We start from the raw sequence: 20,508 nt of genomic DNA, 5'->3' as shown, positions 1-20,508 counted from the left end.
GGGCTGTGTCTGTCTCCCCGCACTCGGCCGGGCGCTGGGTTAGACGCGGGGCTGTGTCTGTGTCCCCGCGCTGGGCCGGGCCGGGTGCTGGGTTAGACGCGGGGCTGTGTCTGTGTCCCCGCGCTGGGCCGGGCCGGGCCGGGCGCTGGGTTAGACGCGGGGCTGTGTCTATGTCCCCGCGCTCGGCCGGGCCGGGCGCTGGGTTAGACGCGGGCTGTGTCTGTGTCCCGCGCTGGGCCGGGCCGGGCCGGGCTGGGCGCTGGGTTAGACGCGGGCTGTGTCTGTGTCCCTGCGCTGGGCTGGGCCGGGCCGGGCGCTGGGTTAGACGCGGGGCTGTGTCTGTGTCCCTGCGCTGGGCCGGGCCGGGCCGGGCGCTGGGTTAGACGCGGGGCTGTGTCTGTGTCCCCGCGCTGGGCCGGGCCGGGCCGGGCCGGCCCAGGCGCTGGGTTAGACGCGGGGCTGTGTCTGTGTCCCGCGCTGGGCTGGGCCGGGCCGGGCGCTGGGTTAGACGCGGGGCTGTGTCTGTGTCCCCGCGCTGGGCCGGGCCGGGCGCTGGGTTAGACGCTGGGCTGTGTCTGTGTCCCGCTGGGCCGGGCCGGGCGCTGGGTTAGACGCGGGCTGTGTCTGGGGCCCCGCGCTGGGCCGGGCCGGGCGCTGGGTTAGACGCGGGGCGGGGTCTGTGTCCACGCGCTGGGCCGGGCCGGGCGCTGGGTTAGACGCGGGGCGGTGTCTGTGTCCCGGCGCTGGGCCGGGCCGGGCGCTGGGTTAGACGCGGGGCTGTGTCTGTGTCCCTGCGCTGGGCCGGGCCGGGCGCTGGGTTAGACGCGGGGCTGTGTCTGTGTCCCTGCGCTGGGCCGGGCGCTGGGGTAGACGCAGGGCTGTGTCTGTGTCCCCGCGCTGGGCCGGGCCGGGCGCTGGCTGTGTCTGTGTCCCTGCGCTGGGCCGGGCCGGGCGCGGGGTTAGACGCGGGGCTGTGTCTGTGTCCCCGCGCTGGGCCGGGCCGGGCCGGGCGCTGGGTTAGACGCGGGGCTGTGTCTGTGTCCCTGCGCTGGGCCGGGCCGGGCGCTGGGTTAGACGCGGGGCTGTGTCTGTGTCCCTGCGCTGGGCCGGGCCGGGCTCTGGGTTAGACGCGGGGCTGTGTGTGTCCGCGCTGGGCCGGGCCGGGCGCTGGGTTAGACGCGGGCTGTGTCTGTGTCCCGCGCTGGGCCGGGCCGGGCGCTGGGTTAGACGCGGGCTGTGTCTGTGTCCCCGCTGGGCCGGGCCGGGCGCTGGGTTAGACGCGGGGCAGTGTCTGTGGCCCCGCGCAGGGCCGGGCCGGGCGCTGGGTTAGACGCGGGGCTGTGTCTGTGTCCCCGCGCAGGGCCGGCCCGGGCCGGGCGCTGGGTTAGACGCGGGGCTGTGTCTGTCTCCCCGCACTCGGCCGGGCGCTGGGTTAGACGCGGGGCTGTGTCTGTGTCCCCGCGCTGGGCCGGGCGCTGGGTTAGACGCGGGGCTGTGTCTGTGTCCCCGCGCTGGGCCGGGCCGGGCCGGGCGCTGGGTTAGACGCGGGGCTGTGTCTGTGTCCCCGCACTGGGCCGGGCCGGGCCGGGCGCTGGGTTAGACGCGGGGCTGTGTCTGTGTCCCTGCGCTGGGCTGGCCCGGGTCGGGCGCTGGGTTAGACACGGGGCTGTGTCTGTGTCCCCGCGCTGGGCCGGGCCGGGCGCTGGGTTAGACGCGGGGCTGTGTCTGTGTCCCTGCGCTGGGCCGGGCCGGGCCGGGCGCTGGGTTAGACGCGGGGCTGTGTCTATGTCCCCGCGCTCGGCCAGGCCGGGCATTAGCAGTTACATGCGCAGCTGTGGCAGCGCCTCCGGATGGGGGTGAAACAGCCCTGAGAGCCCGGCACACGCAGGCACAGACCTGCCGAGGGACGAGAGAGACGGGGGAACTCCGTGGGCCGAGGTGACCAACGGCACCACCCACAGCGGGGGAGGCAGCACAGGCAGGGAGGCCCTAAGAAGTGCCCTCCGTGACAGCCTTCGCCTCGCTGGAGCAATGGGCCCTTCTTGGGGGAAGCGCATCCCCCTTTATGCACTGCAGCAACCTGGGGAACTCCCTGCTACAAGATGCCAGCGAGGCCAAGAGCTCAGCAAGCTCCAGGGCAAAGCAGACAGTGATGTGACTCATGAGAACAGAAAGGGCTGCAGTCCCTCCCTGCTGCAGGGTTCCTGCCCCTCCCTCTGGTGCCAGCCCCGTCGGGCAGGAGGCAGGGCCCAGGCGGATCCTGCCAGGCACTTCCCGTCTTCCCCAGCCCCATCGGAAGGGCCTGGCTGAATTGCTGGGGGGCCAGAGCCCACTTTCCACAGCAGAAGACAGAGAAGGGCCCAGTTTTCGCAAGCGCCTGGCTGCGGCGGGGGGGGGCGGGGGGAGCAGGACGCTGGCTGCACAACTCTGAAATCCTGCTTCATCAACGCCACCCGGAACATTCCCTTCTCCACGGGGCCGGAGCACAATCGTCCATTCAGAGCCGGGCCGCAGGCCGCTGTGCGCTCAGCACGGCCCGTGGGAGGAGAGGCAGCCAGCCAGCTCTGCCGGGCCCTGGGCTGCCTGCGGGCATGGGGCAGAGCGGCTCCTTCCGGGCCAGGAGACTCCCTGGCCCTCCTGAACTGCCCCTGCCTGGCTCTGACAGCCGCCCCCTTCAGCCCCTGCCTGGTCAGAGCACACCAGCTTGCCAATGCTCAGGTGCCCAGTGCTTGTCTCCTGACTGCCCCCCTGCCAGGGACCCCATCTCCCCCCTGCCCAAGCCCTCCGGCTGGGGCCCACACCAGGAGGAGAGTGGAGCCAGGTGCCGGATGTGGATGGTCCTCCCAGGCACCGCCCTCACATACTTTGGCGCGGCTGGCCCTTGCCTCCCCTCGCTGCGGGCAGGGCCTGCTCCCCGTGCTCCTGCCAGGGTGTTCCCAAGCAGAGCTGGGCAGGGCCGGGCGGCCCCAGCCGGCCCCGTGCCACACAGTCTGCTCTCCTGCGCACCACAGCCTGCGAGTTCCAGGCGAGCGCCCCGCGGGGCTGGGGGCCGCGGCTCCAGCTGGGAATGGGCTGCAGACGTGATCTAGGGAACCCAGGTGTCCCGGTGCTCCCACCCAGCACAGACAGCGCCCCCGGTCGCACTCTGTGGCTCCCACATGGCGGAGCCTGGTCCTCCAGCCCCAGGTCACACACGGGGAGGTGTGGGATGCCCTCCATGTGCCCCTCTCCATCCAGGGCAGAGTTGAGGCTGGGCCAGGGCAGCCACGAAGGGGGGCCCAGCAGGTAGCGTGGCAGGATGGAGGACTGCACCTCACAGCCAGACAGGAGTGCTCAGACACGGGACACCCAGGTAGTCACCAGCCGAAGGAGGCTAGGGCCCCCCAGGGGCTTGGGTCCCCTCCAAGGGGGTCTCCCCTCCTGAGAGCCACCCCTGGGAAAGGGATTGGGGAGTTCTGGCCCTTCCATAACTGGGCCCCTCATCGGGAGAGTTCCAGCTCCAGGGACTGGGGGGTGAATTGCCACTGGGCTGCTGGGCCTGAAAGCAATGCAGTGACCCTCCCCCACGCCGGCACTTTGCCCCCCCCCACCCCAGTCAGAGCCGCCCATTGTCAGTTGTTCACTCCGCCCATCCTGCAGCAGTGAGTTCCACAGGCTAACCAGGCACTGCCTATTAAAAGTGAGGGACCTGCCCTGCCCTGGGCTCACCCCTGCTGCCCTGCCCTCCACAGGAAGGCCCCACCCCCCGGGGGGGCACCCTTACCTTGATGAGGTGCTTGTTGACCCATTTGGTGAAGGTTTTCTTCTGGACCCGATCTCGCTCATCTGCAACAGAGGAGACCACGGGGGTTAGTGCGTGGGGGGGGGCACAGGGGGCTTATGGAGTCCGGAGTGGAAGAGCCGGGGCAGCCCCTCCCCCCAGCCAGCAGGGCCAGAGCTCAGAAGAGGGATGAGCAGGACCCCGCAGGCTCCCAGAGCTCAGCACAGGCAGGAAGGGGCCTGACTCATCGGTGCCAATGGGAAGGAAACGGTTGCAGTGACTCATGTGCCGCGCCCGCTGTGCCCTATGCCCAGCCCCGGGCACGAGGAGCCAACGGGAGCTCCCACTCCCACCTGGGTCAGCCCTCCAGGCGCAGCGACCCAGGGGCCCGCTCCAGAGCCCCCCAGCACTCACCCCACGGCAGGAGCCCCACACATTCTAGGGGCCCAGGGCAGAGCCGAGCGCCCCTCCCAAGGGCGCCAGCAACAGGCCTCAGCGGGAAGGCGAGCCGAGGGGCGCGGGCACCGGGCGGGGCGGGTCTCAGTCACTGCTAGGGGAGCCATGGGGAGTCGGGCGCTGGGACACCGCAGGGAGCAGCTGTCTGCACGCTCAGCGAGCCAGGGCCTCCCGGAGAACAGCCCAGGCGCCCCGCCCTGCCCTGCCAGCCTGCAGACACTGGGGTGGGCCCCACAGCAGACTTGGGGGCTGGGGCCCGTTTCCAGCAGGACGGGCCGTGCTGCTCCGGTGCACCGCAGGGCTGGGAACGCCAGGCAATGCCCAGGTGCCCCCCGCTCCCTGCCTGAGCCAGGGGGCCCATCTCTCACCCCACAGACACCCTCATCTCTGAGGGCTGCAGGAGCAAGGCCCAGCCCCACGGCAGGCAGGGAGCAGAGGGGCCACTCCAACCCCCCCCACCAGGTGTTTCTGGAGCTGGGGCTCCAGCCCCACCGTCCCTCGTGCTGAACCCCTCCAGAGCCCTGAGGGAACCCCGACCCCTCCCCAAGGGGCAGCTCAGCCCCATCCCCCCCAGCACATGGCCCTGGAGGCGACAGGCTCCGCCCAGCTCTGCACTGGCCTCTGTGGGGCTCAGGGCTAGGACGCCTGGGTTCCAATCCCAGCCCCACACCAGCCGCCTGGGCCCGTGAGGGGCGGGGGAGCGCTGACCTGCCCGGGACAGGGAGGAGTCTCCCCTAGGCCCCTGCGTAACACCCCCAGCGAGCAGGTTACAGCCCAGCGGGGCCAGGCGCTGTGGGTCCTGGGAGGGGGAGAGGAGGCTGGGAACGCCCCCCAACAGCAGTTAGCCCAGGATAACATCCCCCCTTGTCCCAGGTGTAAATGGCCACACTCCCCTCCCCAGAACCCACCCCCTCCTCCAAGCCTGAATCGCCCGCCCTCAGCCCCAACAGGCTCACTGCCCTGCGGGGGGGGGGGGGCATGGCTGCCCCCCCCCTTCCTGTGGGTTTCACGTGTCCTGTCGTGTCTGGCCAGGAGAGCGTGGATCTGTCTGTGCAGCTCCCAGCCGCCCCGCCCAGCGGGGGGGGCCTCCGGGGGCAGGGCCGACTTCCCCCGCGGGACCCCAGGGGCGGGGGCTGCACCCTGAGGGGCAGCCAGGGGCAGGGCGGCTCCCAGCAGACAAGGGGGCGGCAGGAAGGGGAGGGGGAGGGGGAGGGACAGACACAGCCCTGGGGCTCAGCTCCAGCTGGGCACCACCCCCAAGACAGGAGCACGGGGGCAATCGAGCCCCTGGGACGCTTCTCCTAGCCCCCCCCCCCCACCTCATTCCAGCGTGGGCACGGCTGCTCCCCTCGCAGTCTGGGCGGGGCAGGAAGTGCCACTCCCGCAGGCAGGCAGCGTTCCCAGCGCCCGCCAGCCACTGACTGGGCACTACACCCACCGGGGGGGGCCATGGCGGGGCTCAGGGATGGGGCTGGGAGCAGGAGGCAGAGCTGGCAGGAGCCCCCACCCTCCCCTCCCCCCACAGCCTCACCCCAACCAGGGCAGAGGCCTGGGCCCCCATAGCTATGGCTGGACAGCCAGGGCCCCTGGGGGGGCGCTCAGAGCGACCTGGGGGCTGCAGTTGCCATGGGGGGTCACCCCCAGCATGGAATGCCCCATGGGTGGGCACGTAGCCCTGGCAGTGTGCAGGGCAGAGCTCACAGCAACCAGGGTGCCAGGGCACAGGACTCCCCCCCTGACAGAGCACAGGGACTGGCACCACAAGGAGGGGCACAGCCCCCCACAAACACGCCACGCACAGAGCAGCCCCCCAGCCAGCATGGTCTCCACACAGCCGCTCTACGGCTGCCCCCCGCCCCCATGCACAGCCCTAGGACAGGGCCCCCAACTCCCCAGCACAAGCAATCCCCCACACCCCCAGGTACAGCCCCCTATCCCCCAGGTACATCACACCCCCCATGCCCCTGGCACAGCCCCAAGTCCCCACCCCAGGTACATCACATCCCCACCCTGCAGGCACAGCCCCATTTCCCCACCCCCCGGTACATCACATCCCCCCATCCGGCAGGCACAGCCCCCCATGTCCCCACCCCCCGGTACACCACATCCCCCATCCCGCAGGCCCAGCCCCCCCCATTTCCCCACCCCCTAGGTACACCACATCCCCATCCTGCAGGCACAGCCCCCCATTTCCCCACCCCCAGGTACACCACATCCCCATCCTGCAGGCACAGCCCCCATTTCCCCACCCCTAGGTACACCACATCCCCATCCTGCAGGCACAGCCCCATTTCCCCACCCCTAGGTACACCACATCCCCCATCCCGCAGGCACAGCCCCCCATTTCCCCACCCCCCCAGCGTTCAGCCCCCTCTGCAGAAAGCCCAGGATGGGGGCAGGCTGGGGGCAGGCTGGGCAGTGGCTTGGTACCTTTCTTGCCCTCCGTGGCCCTCAGCACGGCCAGGTAGAGGTTCTCCTCGGGGCCCTCCAGCTCCGGGCTCTGCAGCCGCTGCCTGGACATGGTCCCTGGCACTCTCCAGCGATCCCCGCCCTGCCCTGCCCTGCCCGCGGGCGGCACCCGCAGCCCAGCCACAGCAGCCTGGCCAGGGACCGGAGAGCAGCGCCGAGCAGCTCTCCCCACCCCGGCTCCAGCTCCTCTGCCCCCGGGAACCAGGCCTGCCCCTCGCTCCCCAGACTCCTCCCCCAGAGAGCGGCTGGCCTGGGGGGGGCGGGGGCTGGGGCTGGGGCTCCCCGCCCAGAGCCAGGGCACATCCCTGCCTGCCAGAGCCAGGAAACCTCCAAGCCCACAGCCACCAGCCTCCTGCTTGTAACCCTTTCCTGGCCACAGCCAGCCTGCCCGGGGAGCCCCACGCCCAGGGAGCCCCACGCCCGGGGGCTGCCCTGCCGCAGCCCAGGGAGGGCGAGGGGCAGAGGGCTGCACCTGGGAGCAGGTGGGCCAGGCTGGACTATCCCCCAGGAGAGGATCGGGGCCCCTGACGGGACAGCTGAGAGCTGCCCCAGGCCCAGGGATCTCCCGCTGTCATGGCCCAGCAGCCACCCCCCCAGTGCCCCACAGCCCTTGGGTGGTGGGCACAGGAGAATACACCTCCCCGCCCTGTGCCCCTCCCCCTCAGCTCCAGCCCACCTCAGCCAGGACTGGGGGGACAAGGGTCAGAGAGACCCCATGAGCCCCACGGTGCCCCCGTGGCAGGGCCAGCAGCAGAGAGCTCCGGAGTCGGCCTGAGGCGGGGCGGGGCAGAGGGCCAGCGCCCCTCCCCCAGCCATGTGCCCGGCGCGGGGGAGGGGCTGCAGAGGGTAACCCCAGGGTGCAGGAAGCTGGCTCCTGGGTGCAGCATGGACCTTGCACGCGCCCCCAGGGCGCCGGGGGGTGCAGCACATGGCTGCACTGTGACTCATGCAGCCTGAGGGACACGCCCTGCTCCGCTCCGAGCAGGGAGCTCTCCCAGCCCCACGGGCACAGGGAGCTGGCTGAGCTCAGCCTAGGGTCCGCCTGGGGGCACGTGCCATGTCCCACACGCCCCCGGCCCCCCAGCGCAGCCAACTGCCCAGAACAGCCCCCCCCTCCCCCGGCCAGGTCTCCAGCACGCTGGCACAGCCCAGGCTGCCCGGGGCACAGAGGCAGAGACAACCCCCAGCTCGGCGGGCAGCCCTCCCCCGGGGGCCAGGCCAGGGGTGACAGGGCCTCCCCACCCAGTTTGCTCTCTGGCCGTGACCCACTCGGGAATCACAGCCGCCTGGCCCCGCCGCTGCCAGAGCACTGCCCCAGCTCCAGGCTAGGGCCGGGGGCCGAACCCCCCCGCAGCCCTTGGCAGGGCCATGCATGGGGCCGGGGCTGCCCTGGGCCAAGCAGGGAGCAGAGCCGGCTCCCAGCAGCCCGGGCCAGGCGGTGGGGCAGCCCCGAGCCACGCGACGGGGCCAAGGGCAGGGAACGGTGGAGGTGCCTCGCTTCCCAGCCCGGGCTCGCCCCAGCCGCCGCCCCCTCCCTTTCCAAGGAGCAGAGCTGGGCCAGGGCCAGCGCGGGGAGGAATGTGCCCTACAACGGTTTCTAAACCACAAGTATTTTCCAGCCACTGACACATATGGAGCAATGAGCTGCCAGGGCCCGGCTGACGCCAACGCACGTCACATAGCTGGGCGCTCGCTCACATTCTGCCCGGCAGCCAAGGCAGGCACTTCCCAGCAGGGGGCGCTGGGGGGGGGGAGGGCAGGGCACTGGCTGGGGTTCCCAGCAGGGGCGCTGGGGGCAGGGCAGGGCACTGGCTGGGGGGGGATCCCATCAGCAGGTACTGTGGGGGCAGGACACTGGCTGGGGGGTTCCCAGCAGGGGGCACTGTGGGGGGGCAGGGCAGGGCACTGGCTGGGGGGGATCCCAGCAGGGAGCGCTGGGGGTGGGGCAGGGTGCTGGCTGTGGGGGCTCCCAGCAGGGGCGCTGTGGGGGCAGGGCACTGGCTGGGGATCCCATCAGCAGGTACTGTGGGGGCAGGACACTGGCTGGGGTCCCAGCAGGGGCGCTGGGGGCAGGGCAGGGCACTGGCTGGGGATCCCATCAGCAGGTACTGTGGGGCAGGACACTGGCTGGGGGATCCCATCAGCAGGTACTGTGGGGCAGGACACTGGCTGGGGGTTCCCAGCAGGGGGCCCTGTGGGGGGGCAGGGCAGGGCACGGGCGGGGGGGGATCCCAGCCGGGAGCGCTGGGGGGGTGGGGCCGGGTGCTGGCTAGGGGGGCTCCCAGCAGGGGGCGCTGTGGGGGTGGGGCACGCTGCTAGCTGGGGGCGTTCTCAGCTGCCCACCCGCCAGCCTGGGGCCAGGAGCCTAAGTGGGTTACAAAGTCTAAGACCAGGAGGGATCAGTTGATCACTGTCTGAGCACCCCCTGATCTCACCAGAGCCCCCCTCACCCCCGACTCCAACACACACACACCTCACCCCCTACACCCCTCACCCCCGACTCCAACACACATGCACCCCTCAACCCCCACATCCCTCACCCCGACTCCAACACACACACCTCACCCCTACACCCCTCACCCCGACTCCAACACACATGCACCCCTCACCCCCACATCCTCACCCCGACTCCAGCACACACACACCCCTCACTCTCCACCCTCACCCCGACTCCAGCACACATACACCCTCACTCTCCACCCCTCACCCCCGACACCAGCACACACACACACCCCTCACCCCCCACATCCCTCACCCCGACCCCAGCACACATGCACCCCTCCCACCCCACATCCCTCACCCCCGACTCCAGCACACATACACCCCTCACTCTCCACCCCTCACCCCCGACTACAGCACACATACACCCCTCACTCTCCACCCTCACCCCGACTCCAACACACACCTCACCCCTACACCCCTCACCCCGACTCCAACACATGCACCCCTCACCCCCACATCCTCACCCCCGACTCCAACACACATGCACCCCTCACCTCCCACACCCCTCACCCCCGACCCCAGCACACATACACACCCTCACCCCCACACCCCTCACCCCGACCCCAGCACACACACCCCCTCACCCTCACCCCGACTCCAGCACACACGCACCCTCACCCCCACACCCCTGACCCCGACACCAGCACACACACACACCCTCACCCCACCCCTCACACCCGACTCCAGCACACACCCCCACACACCCTCACCCCGACTCCAGCACACACACCTCTCACCCCACCACACCTCACCCCGACTCCAGCACACACGCACCCCCCCACACACCCCTCACCCCCGACTCCAGCACCCACGCACCTCTCACCCCACCACACCCCACACCCCGACTCCAGCACACACGCACCCCCACACCCCTCACCCCCGACTCCAGCACACACACACCTCTCACCCCACCACACCCCTCACCCCCGACTCCAGCACACACACACACACACACACACACACACCCGCGGAGCCCCCAGGCTGGATTCACAGACTCCAACTGGCCGAATCACAATCTCGGCTCTGGCCCATTCGAGTCTCCCAGCCCCCACGCTGCCCGTGACCCCCTGCAGCCTCCACTGGCACATCAGACAGCCGGTCTCAGTGTCAGGTCCTGCCCGTCGCCCACAAGGCCAACCCCCGTCGCCCACGTCTCACACCTTCCAACAAGCCCCTTCGGGTTCTCCCGGCTGCTCCTCATGCCAGGAAAGCGCCCACCAGACACATCCACAAAGCACCCTCGCTGTCCCCCTTCGACCTGACACCTCTGTGTGCCAGGCCGGGCGCAGCTCGACCCAGACGAGGGAGCTGGGGTGCTCAGCCCGTGTCTGTACAGCGCCTGGCACAGAGGGTCCTGCCCCGAGGAGGAGCTGGCCAGGGCCCTGCAAACCCTGGACAGGGCCGCGAGGCGGGAGCGGGAAGACACGGGGTACCCCCTGCTGGATCCCACGGGAATCACACAGCAAGGCCCAGCTCTGCGCCCAGAGCCTCGGGAGAACTCGCCCTGCAGCTGGCAAGCTGCCCCGGCCCCCGGCCCCGAGGGCAGAGTCCAGGCTGAGAACCACCCAGAGCCGGGCACCGACATAGGGCTGGGGTCTGAGCCTACTGCTTCCATGTCTACCCAGCGCCTGCCCCGGCAGCCACCCTCCTGCAGCCCAGTCACAGGCCCCCAAAGCCCTGCTACAGCCGGACACCGCTTGCTCCAGTCACAGAGCCCTGCACCCCCTGCTACAGCCAGAGACCTGCAGACCAGTCACCCTTGCTACACCCAGACAGTCCCTGCTACAGCCAGAGACCTGCAGACCAGTCACCCTTGGCTACACCCAGACAGTCCCTGCTACAGCCAGAGACCTGCAGACCAGTCACCCTTGCTACAGTAAGACACCCCCTGGTACAGCCGGACACCCCTTGCTCCAGTCACAGAGCCCTGCAGACTAGTCACCCCCTGCTACAGCCAGAGAGACCTGCAGACCAGTCACCCTTGCTACACCCAGTCCCTGCTACAGCCAGAGACCTGCAGACCAGTCACCCTTGCTACAGTAAGACACCCCCTGCTACAGCTGGACACCCCTTGCTACAGCCACAGAGGCCTGCAGACCTGTCACCCCACTACAGCCAGACACCCCTTGTTACAGCTGCAGAGCCCTTAAGACCAGTCACCCCCTCCCCGCTACAGCCAGAGGGCCCTGCAGACCAGACACCCCATGCTACAGCCAGCCCGCCCCTGCTACAGCCTGAGAGACCCACAAACCAATCACTCCCCTGTGTCCAGACACCCCCTGCTACAGCCAGAGAGAACTACAGACCAGTCACCCCCACTACAGCAAGACCCGCCCTGCTACAGCTGGACACCTCTTGCTACAGCCACAGACGCCTGCAGACCAGTCACTCCCCGGTACAGCCGGAGAGCCCTGCAGACCAGACACCTCCATGACAACCAGACAGCCCTCCCAGTGTGCCACAGGCAGTGCCAACCCCACCCCATTACACCAGCAACACCCCTGCACTCCATAGCTCCTGTCCCGTATGCCCACTACCACCCCTTCCCCCCCAGCCCACACTGCAGCCCGACCTGTGCCCTGGCACGGAGGGGCTGCTGGCAGGGAGTCTGTGCATGTGGGGTGGCCGCAGGCTGGGAGGGGGCAGGCACTGGCCCACTGGCCTTTGCTGCTGGGCAGAGGCAGTGTCAAAGAGACAGCAAGGGGCTCAGGGCAGGACACCCCCTGCTCGTGGGGCTGGGACATCCCCTCTGCTCCACCTGCCTCTCCCCACTCCACGCAGGGGGCCACCAGTGATGGCGGGCAGCTGTGCCGGGATGGCAGATCCTTCCCATCAACCTCGGGCACAGAAACTTCCTCCAGGCCTTGGGTACTGACCCCACCCCAGCTTCCTGGGCTGAGACCCCCTCGCCCGCTGTGGGGGCAGGGCCCCAGGGGTTGGGGGGCACTGCGGGTGTCACCCCCCCATGCTCCCCCTGCTGGGGGCAAGGGCACCACGTGGCAGGCTCTGCAGGGCCCTCCCCCCGCGGGCTGCCAGGGCCTCCCGTGCAGGGGAACCAGCCAGTCTAGTGCCAGCAAAGAGTGGCAGGGCCACGCACCGCAGGGACAACTGGGGGGGCAAGGAGATGATCTGCGGCCACTGGGGGGGGGACATGGGCTGCTGGGGGGCAAGGGCGGGGATCTGAGGCCACAGGAAGGGGGATGGGGCCGCTGGGGGCAAGGGCAGGGATCTGAGGCCGCAGGTGGGGGCAGGGGCCACTGGGGGCAAGGTGGGGCTCTGAGGCCGTGGGGCAGGGGTTGCCAGGGGCAGGGGCGGGATCTGAGGCCACGGGGAGGGGGCAGAGGCTGCTGGGGGCAAGGCTGGGGATCTGAGGCCGCAGGCGGGGGGCCACTGGGGGGCAAGGCTGGGGATCTGAGGCTGCGGGGGGGGCAGGGGCCACTGGGGGGCAACGCTGGGGATCTGAGGCTGCGGGGGGGGGCAGAGGCCATCTGTGAGGCTGGCTGCAGCTTGCGACACCCCCGGGCCGGGAGATGCAGTGGGGCCAGGCGTGCCGGGGCGATCCCAGAGCGGTAGTACTGGACGGCAGGTCTCTCGCCTCCCGCAGGCCCCTTTACCCCCACCCTGCTCAGGGCCTCATTCCAGCGCCCCGCCCCGCAGCAGCCTTTGGGAACGGGGGGCTGCCCCCGGGCCGTCAGCGGGGGCGCGCTCCAGGGCAGGAAAGGCTGGCCCATTCCCGCCTGTCTGGAGGGCAGAGACCCGGGGGCCTCGCGGGAGCAGGCCCAGCCCAGAGGCCGGGGGCGGGTTAGAGCCGGAGCATAACTTTGGCTTCCCAGAGCGGTGCCGCTCGAGGACCAGCAGCGTCCCATCACGCAGCCGCCACGTCTGCTCAACGGCAGCCTCAGGGGGGCCCCCGGGGTTCACCGCCACGGGAGGCATTTCGACCCCCCCAGCTGGACACACCTGCCTGCTGCTCCCCTCCCTCGCCTGTGGGCCCCCCGCCCAGGGTCATGCGGGGCGAGGCCCAGGAGGGAGCTGGGGTGTTCCCAGGCGGACACGGCTAATGGCTCTGCAGGCAGCCCCGGGCGGCACCGCTCCCCAGCACCGCAGGCCGGGCGGCACCGGCCCCAGGGGTCACCCGCCAGGCGCTGGGCCGATTCGGGGCGGTGCTCTGGGGCTGGCAGCTTTGTTAGCGGGGCCAGAGACCCACAAGCCTGTCAGCTCCACGGAGCCCCCTGAACCTGCCAGCAGACAAGGGCCCCGGGCCCCCGAGGAGCCCCCCCAGAGGACTGAGGCACCGTCCCCAGGCTGGGGGGGCTGCCCCAGCCGGGTTCCATGGGGGGATGGGCCAGCAAGGGGTGCGGGGGATCAGCCTGCACCTGTCCCTGCGGGGGGAGGGGCTGTCCCGCCTCCCAGGGCACCTGGCAGGGGAGGGGGAGGGGCTGTCCCGCCTCCCAGGGCACCTGGCGGGGGAGGGGGAGGGGCTGTCCCGCCTCCCAGGGCACCTGGCAGGGGAGGGGCTGCACGTTGCTCAGTTGCTTGGCTCAAGGGTCACTGTTACCCTGGCGGGGGAGGCGGGGCTAGGGCAAGCCCCGCCCCCAAACCATTAACCCTTCGCTGCCCTGAGTCCACTGAGCTCAGAAACAAACACACCCGGGGACAGACCAGTCCAGTGGCAGGAGCGATGGCCTGGGTGTGCCCCAGCGCCCCAACACTGCCCCCCGTCCCTCACTGCCCCCTCACTGCACCCTGTCCTTCGCTGTCCGAACACTGCACCCCCTCACTGCCCCAACACTGCCCCCTCCCTCACTGCCCCATCACTGCACCCCCCACTGCACATCACTGCCCCCCCTCCCTCACTGCCCCAACACTGCACCCATCACTGCACCCCGTTCCGCACTGCCCCAACACTGCACTCAATCACTGCACCACCCCCACTGCCCCAACACTGCCCCTCACTGCACCCTGTCCTTCGCTGTCCGAACACTGCACCCCCCTCACTGCCCCAACACTACACCCCCCACTGCACATCACTGCCCCCCCTCCCTCACCGCCCCAGCACTGCTCCCAGCCCTGCGCCCCCGGACCGCGCGGCCGGACCCACCGACGCAGCAGAGCCGCCGGCTCAGGTAGCTCCTCCGCTCCGGCTCGGAGCGGCCGCTCAGCAGCCACTCGGAGCCCCGCAGCACCGCCCGCTTGTAGGCGAAGTAGGCGGCCACGGAGGACGCGGGGTCCGGGCTGCCGGCCATGCCGCTGCGCTGCGCTCCTCAGCCCGCCCGCCCGCCGAGACAGGAGCCGCCCAGCCCCGCGCCCGCCCCCTGCCCGGCCCGGCCCAGCCCCGAGCGGCCGGGAGCCGCCAGCGCGGAGCCAGCCGCCGGGAGCCCCCAACCTCCCCAGCCTGGACCGACCCCGGAGCCCCCAACCTTCCGCCAACAATCCCCAGCCCGGGGACCCCCCAACCTCCCCAGCCAGGAACGAGCCACCTGGGAGCCCCCAACATCCCCAGCCCGGGACTGACCCCCAAGGAGCCCCCAGCGCGGGACTGAGCCCCTGGGAGCCCCCAACATCCCCCAGCACGGGACTGACCCCCCAAGGAGCCCCCAGCGCGGGACTGAGCGCCCAGGAGCCCCCCCCAGCCCACTCTCGAGGGGGAACCTAGCCTAGGACCAGCCCAGCCCAGGTCTAAGCCCCCCAAGCAGCCCCCCAACCCCAGGACCAAGCCCCAGGACCCCCCAGCCCTCCTAGCTCTGGACTGAACTCCCCAGCCTGGGACCAACCCCCCCTAGCCTGGGCCTGAGCCCCCCCCAGCAGCCCTCCCCACAGCCCGGGCTTGAGCCCCCACCCCCAGGGTCCCCCCTAGCTCAGGACTAACACACACACCCCCGCATCCCCAGCCCAGGACCAAGCCGCCCTAGCCAAGGCCTGAGCCCCCTCAGCAGCCCCCCCCAGCCTGGGACCAAGCCCCCCCTCATAGCCCACTGGGCGGGGGGAGCAAAATATTCCAGCCACCCCAGCATCTGGTGCACAGTCCCCCCTCCCCCCAGGGAAGTGCCCAGGGCAGCCCCCATGGGCCCAGTCTCCCAATGCGCCTGATCCCCCCCCCGTCCCGATTTCCTAGCCTGGATCCAGCTGGCAGGGCCGGGAGGCTGAGGCCCGTCAGGGACGGGGGAGCCCAGGGTGGCAGAGCCGTGGCCCCGGTGTGAGGCCAGGGCCCAGGAGCAGCTCTCCCAGGAGCCCAGCGCAGAGGGGAGCCCTCGGCACGCTCCTTGTTGGCTCCCTTTCCCGTTACCTCATCGGAGGAGAGCCCATGGCTCCGAAGACAGGGACTCCCCTGTGCCACCGCTCACAGGACAGCTGGTGACAACAGCCCCCTGGCTGCCAGCCACAGCACGGCCAGCTCCCGGCGCTCTGCGAACCCTGCCCTGGGACGGCCGCAGCCTCAGGCCTGGCCACGCCAGGAGCTCGAACCCGGGCGCCGACACGACCCCCCTGCAGAGGCAGCCCCGGATCACCCAGGGAGGGGCGCACGCCACGCTGGGAGGCTGCACCTTTCTCCTGCTACAACTGCGCCCCCTCCCCAGTACTGCTCCGAGGGGCAGCGCCCCCAGACCGAACGGCCACAGCAGGGGATTCCCCCCCCCCACGGAGCACCCAGCAGCAGCACGCCCTGGACCAAGCATGGGGCTCCCGGCAGGAGCAGGGCCCACTAGCCGTTCAGAGCAGCAGAGCGCTCGCTGTGACAGAGCACACAGCCAGGCCATGGCCCTGCATGGCGCCGGGCAGCCCCCTAGCAGTGGGGCCGTTGGGACAGCCCACGGGCCCCCCTAGGCCCAGCAGGACTCTCCCCCAGGGCAATCACAATGCACCTTGGTGGGTCCCTGCCAACCTCCAGAGCATCTGGGATGCGCTGGGTGGGACCCGTGGGAGGCTGGCAGCGCCAGCTGCAGCTGGAGCAGTGCTGAGCCCAGGAGCCCGTGTCCTGCTCCTCGAGGCTGGCTCTGAGTCTGAGCGGTTGGCGGTTTCCCCAGGCGGCTGGGGCCCTCGTCCCCACGCCTTAGCACAGAGAACAGTGGACGCTGCCAGCCGCTAGCCAAGGGAGCAACATGCCTGGGTTCTGTTCCTAGTCCTGGGAGTGGGGCACAGGACTCCTGGGTTCTATTCCCAGCTCTGCATGTGACTGAGCCCAGCCCCGGCCCATCTGCGGAGCGGAGATAAGGCAGGAGCTCCGGGTGGGCCGGGCTGCGGTTATTATTGCTGGTGGGAGGCAGGAGATGGCTCTGGATCTTACAGGCTGTAGTGTCCTGTGGGGGGCTTGTTCCTTTTACACGCCTCAGCCAGTCTGTCCCCTTGGCAGAGCAGGGGAAGGGAGCCCCCCAGGCCCCAGCCGGCAAAGGGCCTTGAGCATACGCTAAAACCAACAGACAGCCTGGCCACAGCCTCTCCCGACAGGGGATGCCCCTGCCCCTGCCCCAGGAGACTCCTCTGAAGCGCGGTTCCCAGGGAGCGGGGGCAGCTGAGCGGAGGTTCCTTGCTCCCTGCTCCGCACAGGGGCTGTTTCCCTTGGCAGGACCTGCCAGCCCAGGCCCAAACCGCAGCCTTTTGCCATTTCCTTTCCTTTCTTTGCAGCTGGTGAGTCACTTGGCAAGAACAGCCCCAGCCAGCTCCCCCTTCCCAGCCCCAGCCGGCAGTCACAGCCATGGGGGGGCTAGTGGAAAAGCTGACTGGGGAGGGAGGGGGGTTCCCAGGAGTCCCATGGGGCCTTCCCCGCCCACAACGGCCGCGCGTTCATTGTCGCATGCGGCTCCAGCCAGCCTTAGAGACGGGAACAGAGCCCAAACAAACAACAGCCGCCACGCTCGGCTAGCTACAGCATTCCTCTTCCCTCGCCCTTCACCAAACCCTCCGGAGCTCTGTGCCCCGCATCACTCGCACGGCTCCCCTCCAACCGGCACAATGAGTCTGCGGAACTCCCTGCCACAAGGCACCAGTGAGGCCAAGAGCTGAGCAGGCCGCAGCAAAGAATTCAACAAGTCTACGGCGAATGAGACTCCGTGAAGGGACTGAGCGAGACCCCCACTCGCAGGGCATGGGCCAGGCACTGCCAATGCAAGACGCTGCCCATGGGCCAGCTGTCCCAGACCTGCCCACTGCTCAGGCTGGTGGTGTGGGACGTGGGGCTGGGGGCTGCGCCCGCTAACCCTAAATAAATAATTGGAGATATGCCAATCCCCTAGAACTGGAAGGGACCTTGAAAGGTCATTGAGTCCAGCCCCTGCCTTCACTAGCAGGACCAATTTTTGCCCCAGATCCCTAAGTGGCCCCCTCAAGGATTGAACTCACAACCCTGGGTTTAGCAGGCCAATGCTCAAACCACCGAGCTAGCCCTCCCCAGCTGCAGGTGGCAGCCAGAGGGGGGCCCTCCAGGCACAGCATTCTGGCCTGCTCAGAAGTGAGCAGGGGGCTCCGGGTGTGGGCAGCCCCCCTGCCCCAGGCCGGTGGCAAGAGCCCTGGGGCCAGACCAGAGCAGCGCCTGGGAATCAGGCTACTGCACGGCTAGCCCTGGCACAGGCCCTCCCGCCAAGCCCAGTCCTTTCGGGTCAGCCATGTCCAGACAGGCGGGAGACGGGGCCACGCTCAGCCAGCAATGGGGTGAGCTGGGGCATCCCTGGAGCTGCCCCTGCTGCTGGGCACGGGGCTCCGCAGCCAGAGGCGCCAGGGAGACTCCGACACAGCGCCAGGTGGGGCGGGCAGAGCCTCTGAGCCACAGCCCCTAGCAGCCAGCCCTCTGCCCCACAGCAAGAAGGGCAGGCTACAGTCACCATGCCCAGGGCTGGTTTTTGGCATCCAGGACAAACACCCTCCCCCTGTGGGACGCAGACAGACGCTGGCACTAAAAATACCCCCACCTGGGGTGGGGCTCCGCAGATGCCACAGGGCAGCTCCCCCGCTGCTCCAGGGACATATAATACAGGAGGCTGGGCTCACCCCACCCAGCCCCCCACACTCCCAGGCCACGGCAGCTCATGGGGGGGGGTGTTAAACCTGACTGAGTCGGGTGTCGGGAGCAGGGCTGAGCAGAGAACCCAGGAGTCCTGAGCGCAGACCAGGCTGCAGTCAGGCCACCTGAGAGGAGGCCGTTACAGGCCAAGGTTAGAGGCTCAGCCCCCTCTGCTGTGGGGTCCATCCCAGGCAGCCTGCAGTCCCGTGGGGGGGGGAGGAGGGGGGAACAGACACGAGCCCCGTCCTGCTCCAGGACTCTGCTAAAGCCCCTCCGAGATGACAGGCCCTGGCAGGTGCGACCTTGGCGTGGAGGGTGGAGCGAGATGCCCTCTGAGCAGGCATGGCCCTGTGCCAGGGACAGGGGCCCCTGTTCTGCCTGGGAACAGGCCTCGCCTGCCGTCAAGGTGCCCGGGGGGATTCCTGGGCACTGGCCGCAGGGCCTGGGGAGGCAGAGTCCCTCGTGGCGCTGCCGGAGGATGGAAACCCGCCCCTGCTGGGCGCCTGCCAGGGCAGTGAAGCGGCAGCCGCCCCCCCCCCCCCGCCCCACTTTGCAGGGGGCAGCACCAGACTGTGGTTTCCTGAACACTCGTGTGTGGGCCCTGAGTTGCTGCTGCCATGGCAACGCGGGCCAGCGCCCGCCACCAGATGAGGCAGCGTGACATCCCGGAATGCCCTGCACGGATTCCACGGAAACCACAGCCAACGCCCTGGAAACGGGGATCCGGCACCAGCTAGCTCCCTTGCTGGCTAATGCTGCCCGGGCGGGGGCAGGGCATGCACCACCATCCTGCACCCGTCCCCAGCGCCTCCAATGCACTTCAGACATTCATCTGGCCCCACGGCCCCCAGAGCCAGCCGTTAACAGGCGGAGAACTATGGGGCGGGGCGGGATGGGGGCCCAAGCCAGGTGCACAAGGGAAGGGAACCTCCCCCCCCCAAGCTATCCCCGAGGGCCCCGCTGCCAGGGGGGCTGGAGGAAGAGGGGCCACAATGGGGCTCCCTCCATTTCTGCCAGGAGGAAGCAGGCTCCAGCCTCTAGGGCGGGTGGCCCCGCCCAGCCCCAGCTCTGCCCAGAGCCAGGCGCGGCGTGTACTGTAAACAGCAGGACACTGGCACAAAGGTGCAGGGGGAAGGGAGGCGCCATGGGAGGGGCAGCCCTAGAGAAACCAGGGGGGGGCTTGGCAGGACGCCCCCCCATGCAGGAGCTGCCAGGGCAGCAGGTAGAGAAGACAATAGCGTGAGGCGGCGGGGGGGAGGTGTTCTGAGAACCAGCATCAGTTTCATATAAAAATAACCCCATCAGCGCAGCCCTGCCGCCAGCTTCAACAGCTGGTACTTGGGAACCCGCCCGGCAGCTGGAGAACACCTCCCCCTCCACACAGGCCGGAGCCAGGGAGCTGCAGCTCGCAGGGTGACCAGAGAGAAACGCCTCGCTCTGCGTCCCCAGAGCCTGCAGCCTGTCCCCCTGACAGCCAGCCTCCCCCCGAGCGCCCTGAGCCAGCGCCCTCCGAGCCGGGGGAGGGAGTGCATCTCCTCCCCATGGACACCACTGCCCCAGAAACGCAGCACTCAGCCCTCTGTCTGTCACCACTGCCTGCTGCTCGCCAGTCCAGCGCCCATCCCTGCAGCAAGCCAACCCAGCAATGCAGTGCCGGCGAGACAGGCCAGCCCGACACCGGTCCCGCAATGCCCCATCCCCAAAGACATCCAGCCAGGGAAGCACCTGCCAATGAGACCCCCAAGCTGAGCCAGACACCCCGCCTGGTCCCCTCGCTGGGCAGCATCCCCCGGTTCCCCCACTCCTCCAGCTGGCAGGGAGCCCCCCCTCCTCCAGGCTGCACAGGTCCCAGCAAGGGTGAGTGGAGGAGGCAGAGACCCTCTAGGGACAGACGAGACGGAGCCACCTGATCACCAGCTCACCCAGGACAAACAGGCCCCGGGCAGGGCCCTGAGCGATGGGGGGGGGGGGCCCTTAGCACAGACACACACCCCCGCTGGGGTAGTGGGGCCAGCCCTGCAGAGACTGGGGGTCTGTGCATCGCAGATCCTGAGCCAGCAGCTGCCCCTCCTGGTTTACTCTCAAAGCCCAACACTGCCAGGACAACAGCCCCCAGCTGGCACCTGGCTTGGCACCAGCCACAGCTGCTCTCCAGGGACCACAGCATCCCTGGGGCTCGGCCGCTGCTTCCCTTCCCCTGGGTGCCCTGCACCGTTCTGGCACCAGCTCCCTGCACACCCAGCCAGCCACCGCCGCCTGCTCCCCGGCCCCACGCAGCCGGTGGCACAGACCTAGACACGGACCCCGGCCCTGCCTGCATCCCAGG

The 20,508-nt window shown here is 69.7% G+C and overlaps 1 protein-coding gene across 18 annotated transcripts in view; it reads right to left on the bottom strand.

The window, feature by feature from the left end:
• PLEC (plectin) overlaps nucleotides 1-20,508 on the bottom strand; it is a 155,577-nt gene that overhangs the window by 58,575 nt on the left and 76,494 nt on the right. For 13 of the 18 annotated variants that reach the window (XM_039521309.1, XM_039521308.1, XM_039521310.1 and 10 more), the window contains one exon: nucleotides 3,764-3,825. In XM_039521309.1, coding sequence (XP_039377243.1) covers nucleotides 3,764-3,825 — 62 coding nt within the window. Of the gene's footprint in view, nucleotides 1-3,763; nucleotides 3,826-6,646; nucleotides 6,834-14,288; nucleotides 14,437-20,508 lie in introns of those variants that run through there. The other 5 variants (XM_039521311.1, XM_039521314.1, XM_039521315.1 and 2 more) reach the window with 3 other exon arrangements.

Source organism: Mauremys reevesii, linkage group 2, assembly GCF_016161935.1.
Source record: "Mauremys reevesii isolate NIE-2019 linkage group 2, ASM1616193v1, whole genome shotgun sequence".
Taxonomy (NCBI): domain Eukaryota; kingdom Metazoa; phylum Chordata; order Testudines; family Geoemydidae; genus Mauremys; species Mauremys reevesii.
The sequence above is the reverse complement of the archived record's forward strand: the minus strand, read 5'-3'. Positions and strand labels throughout refer to the sequence as shown.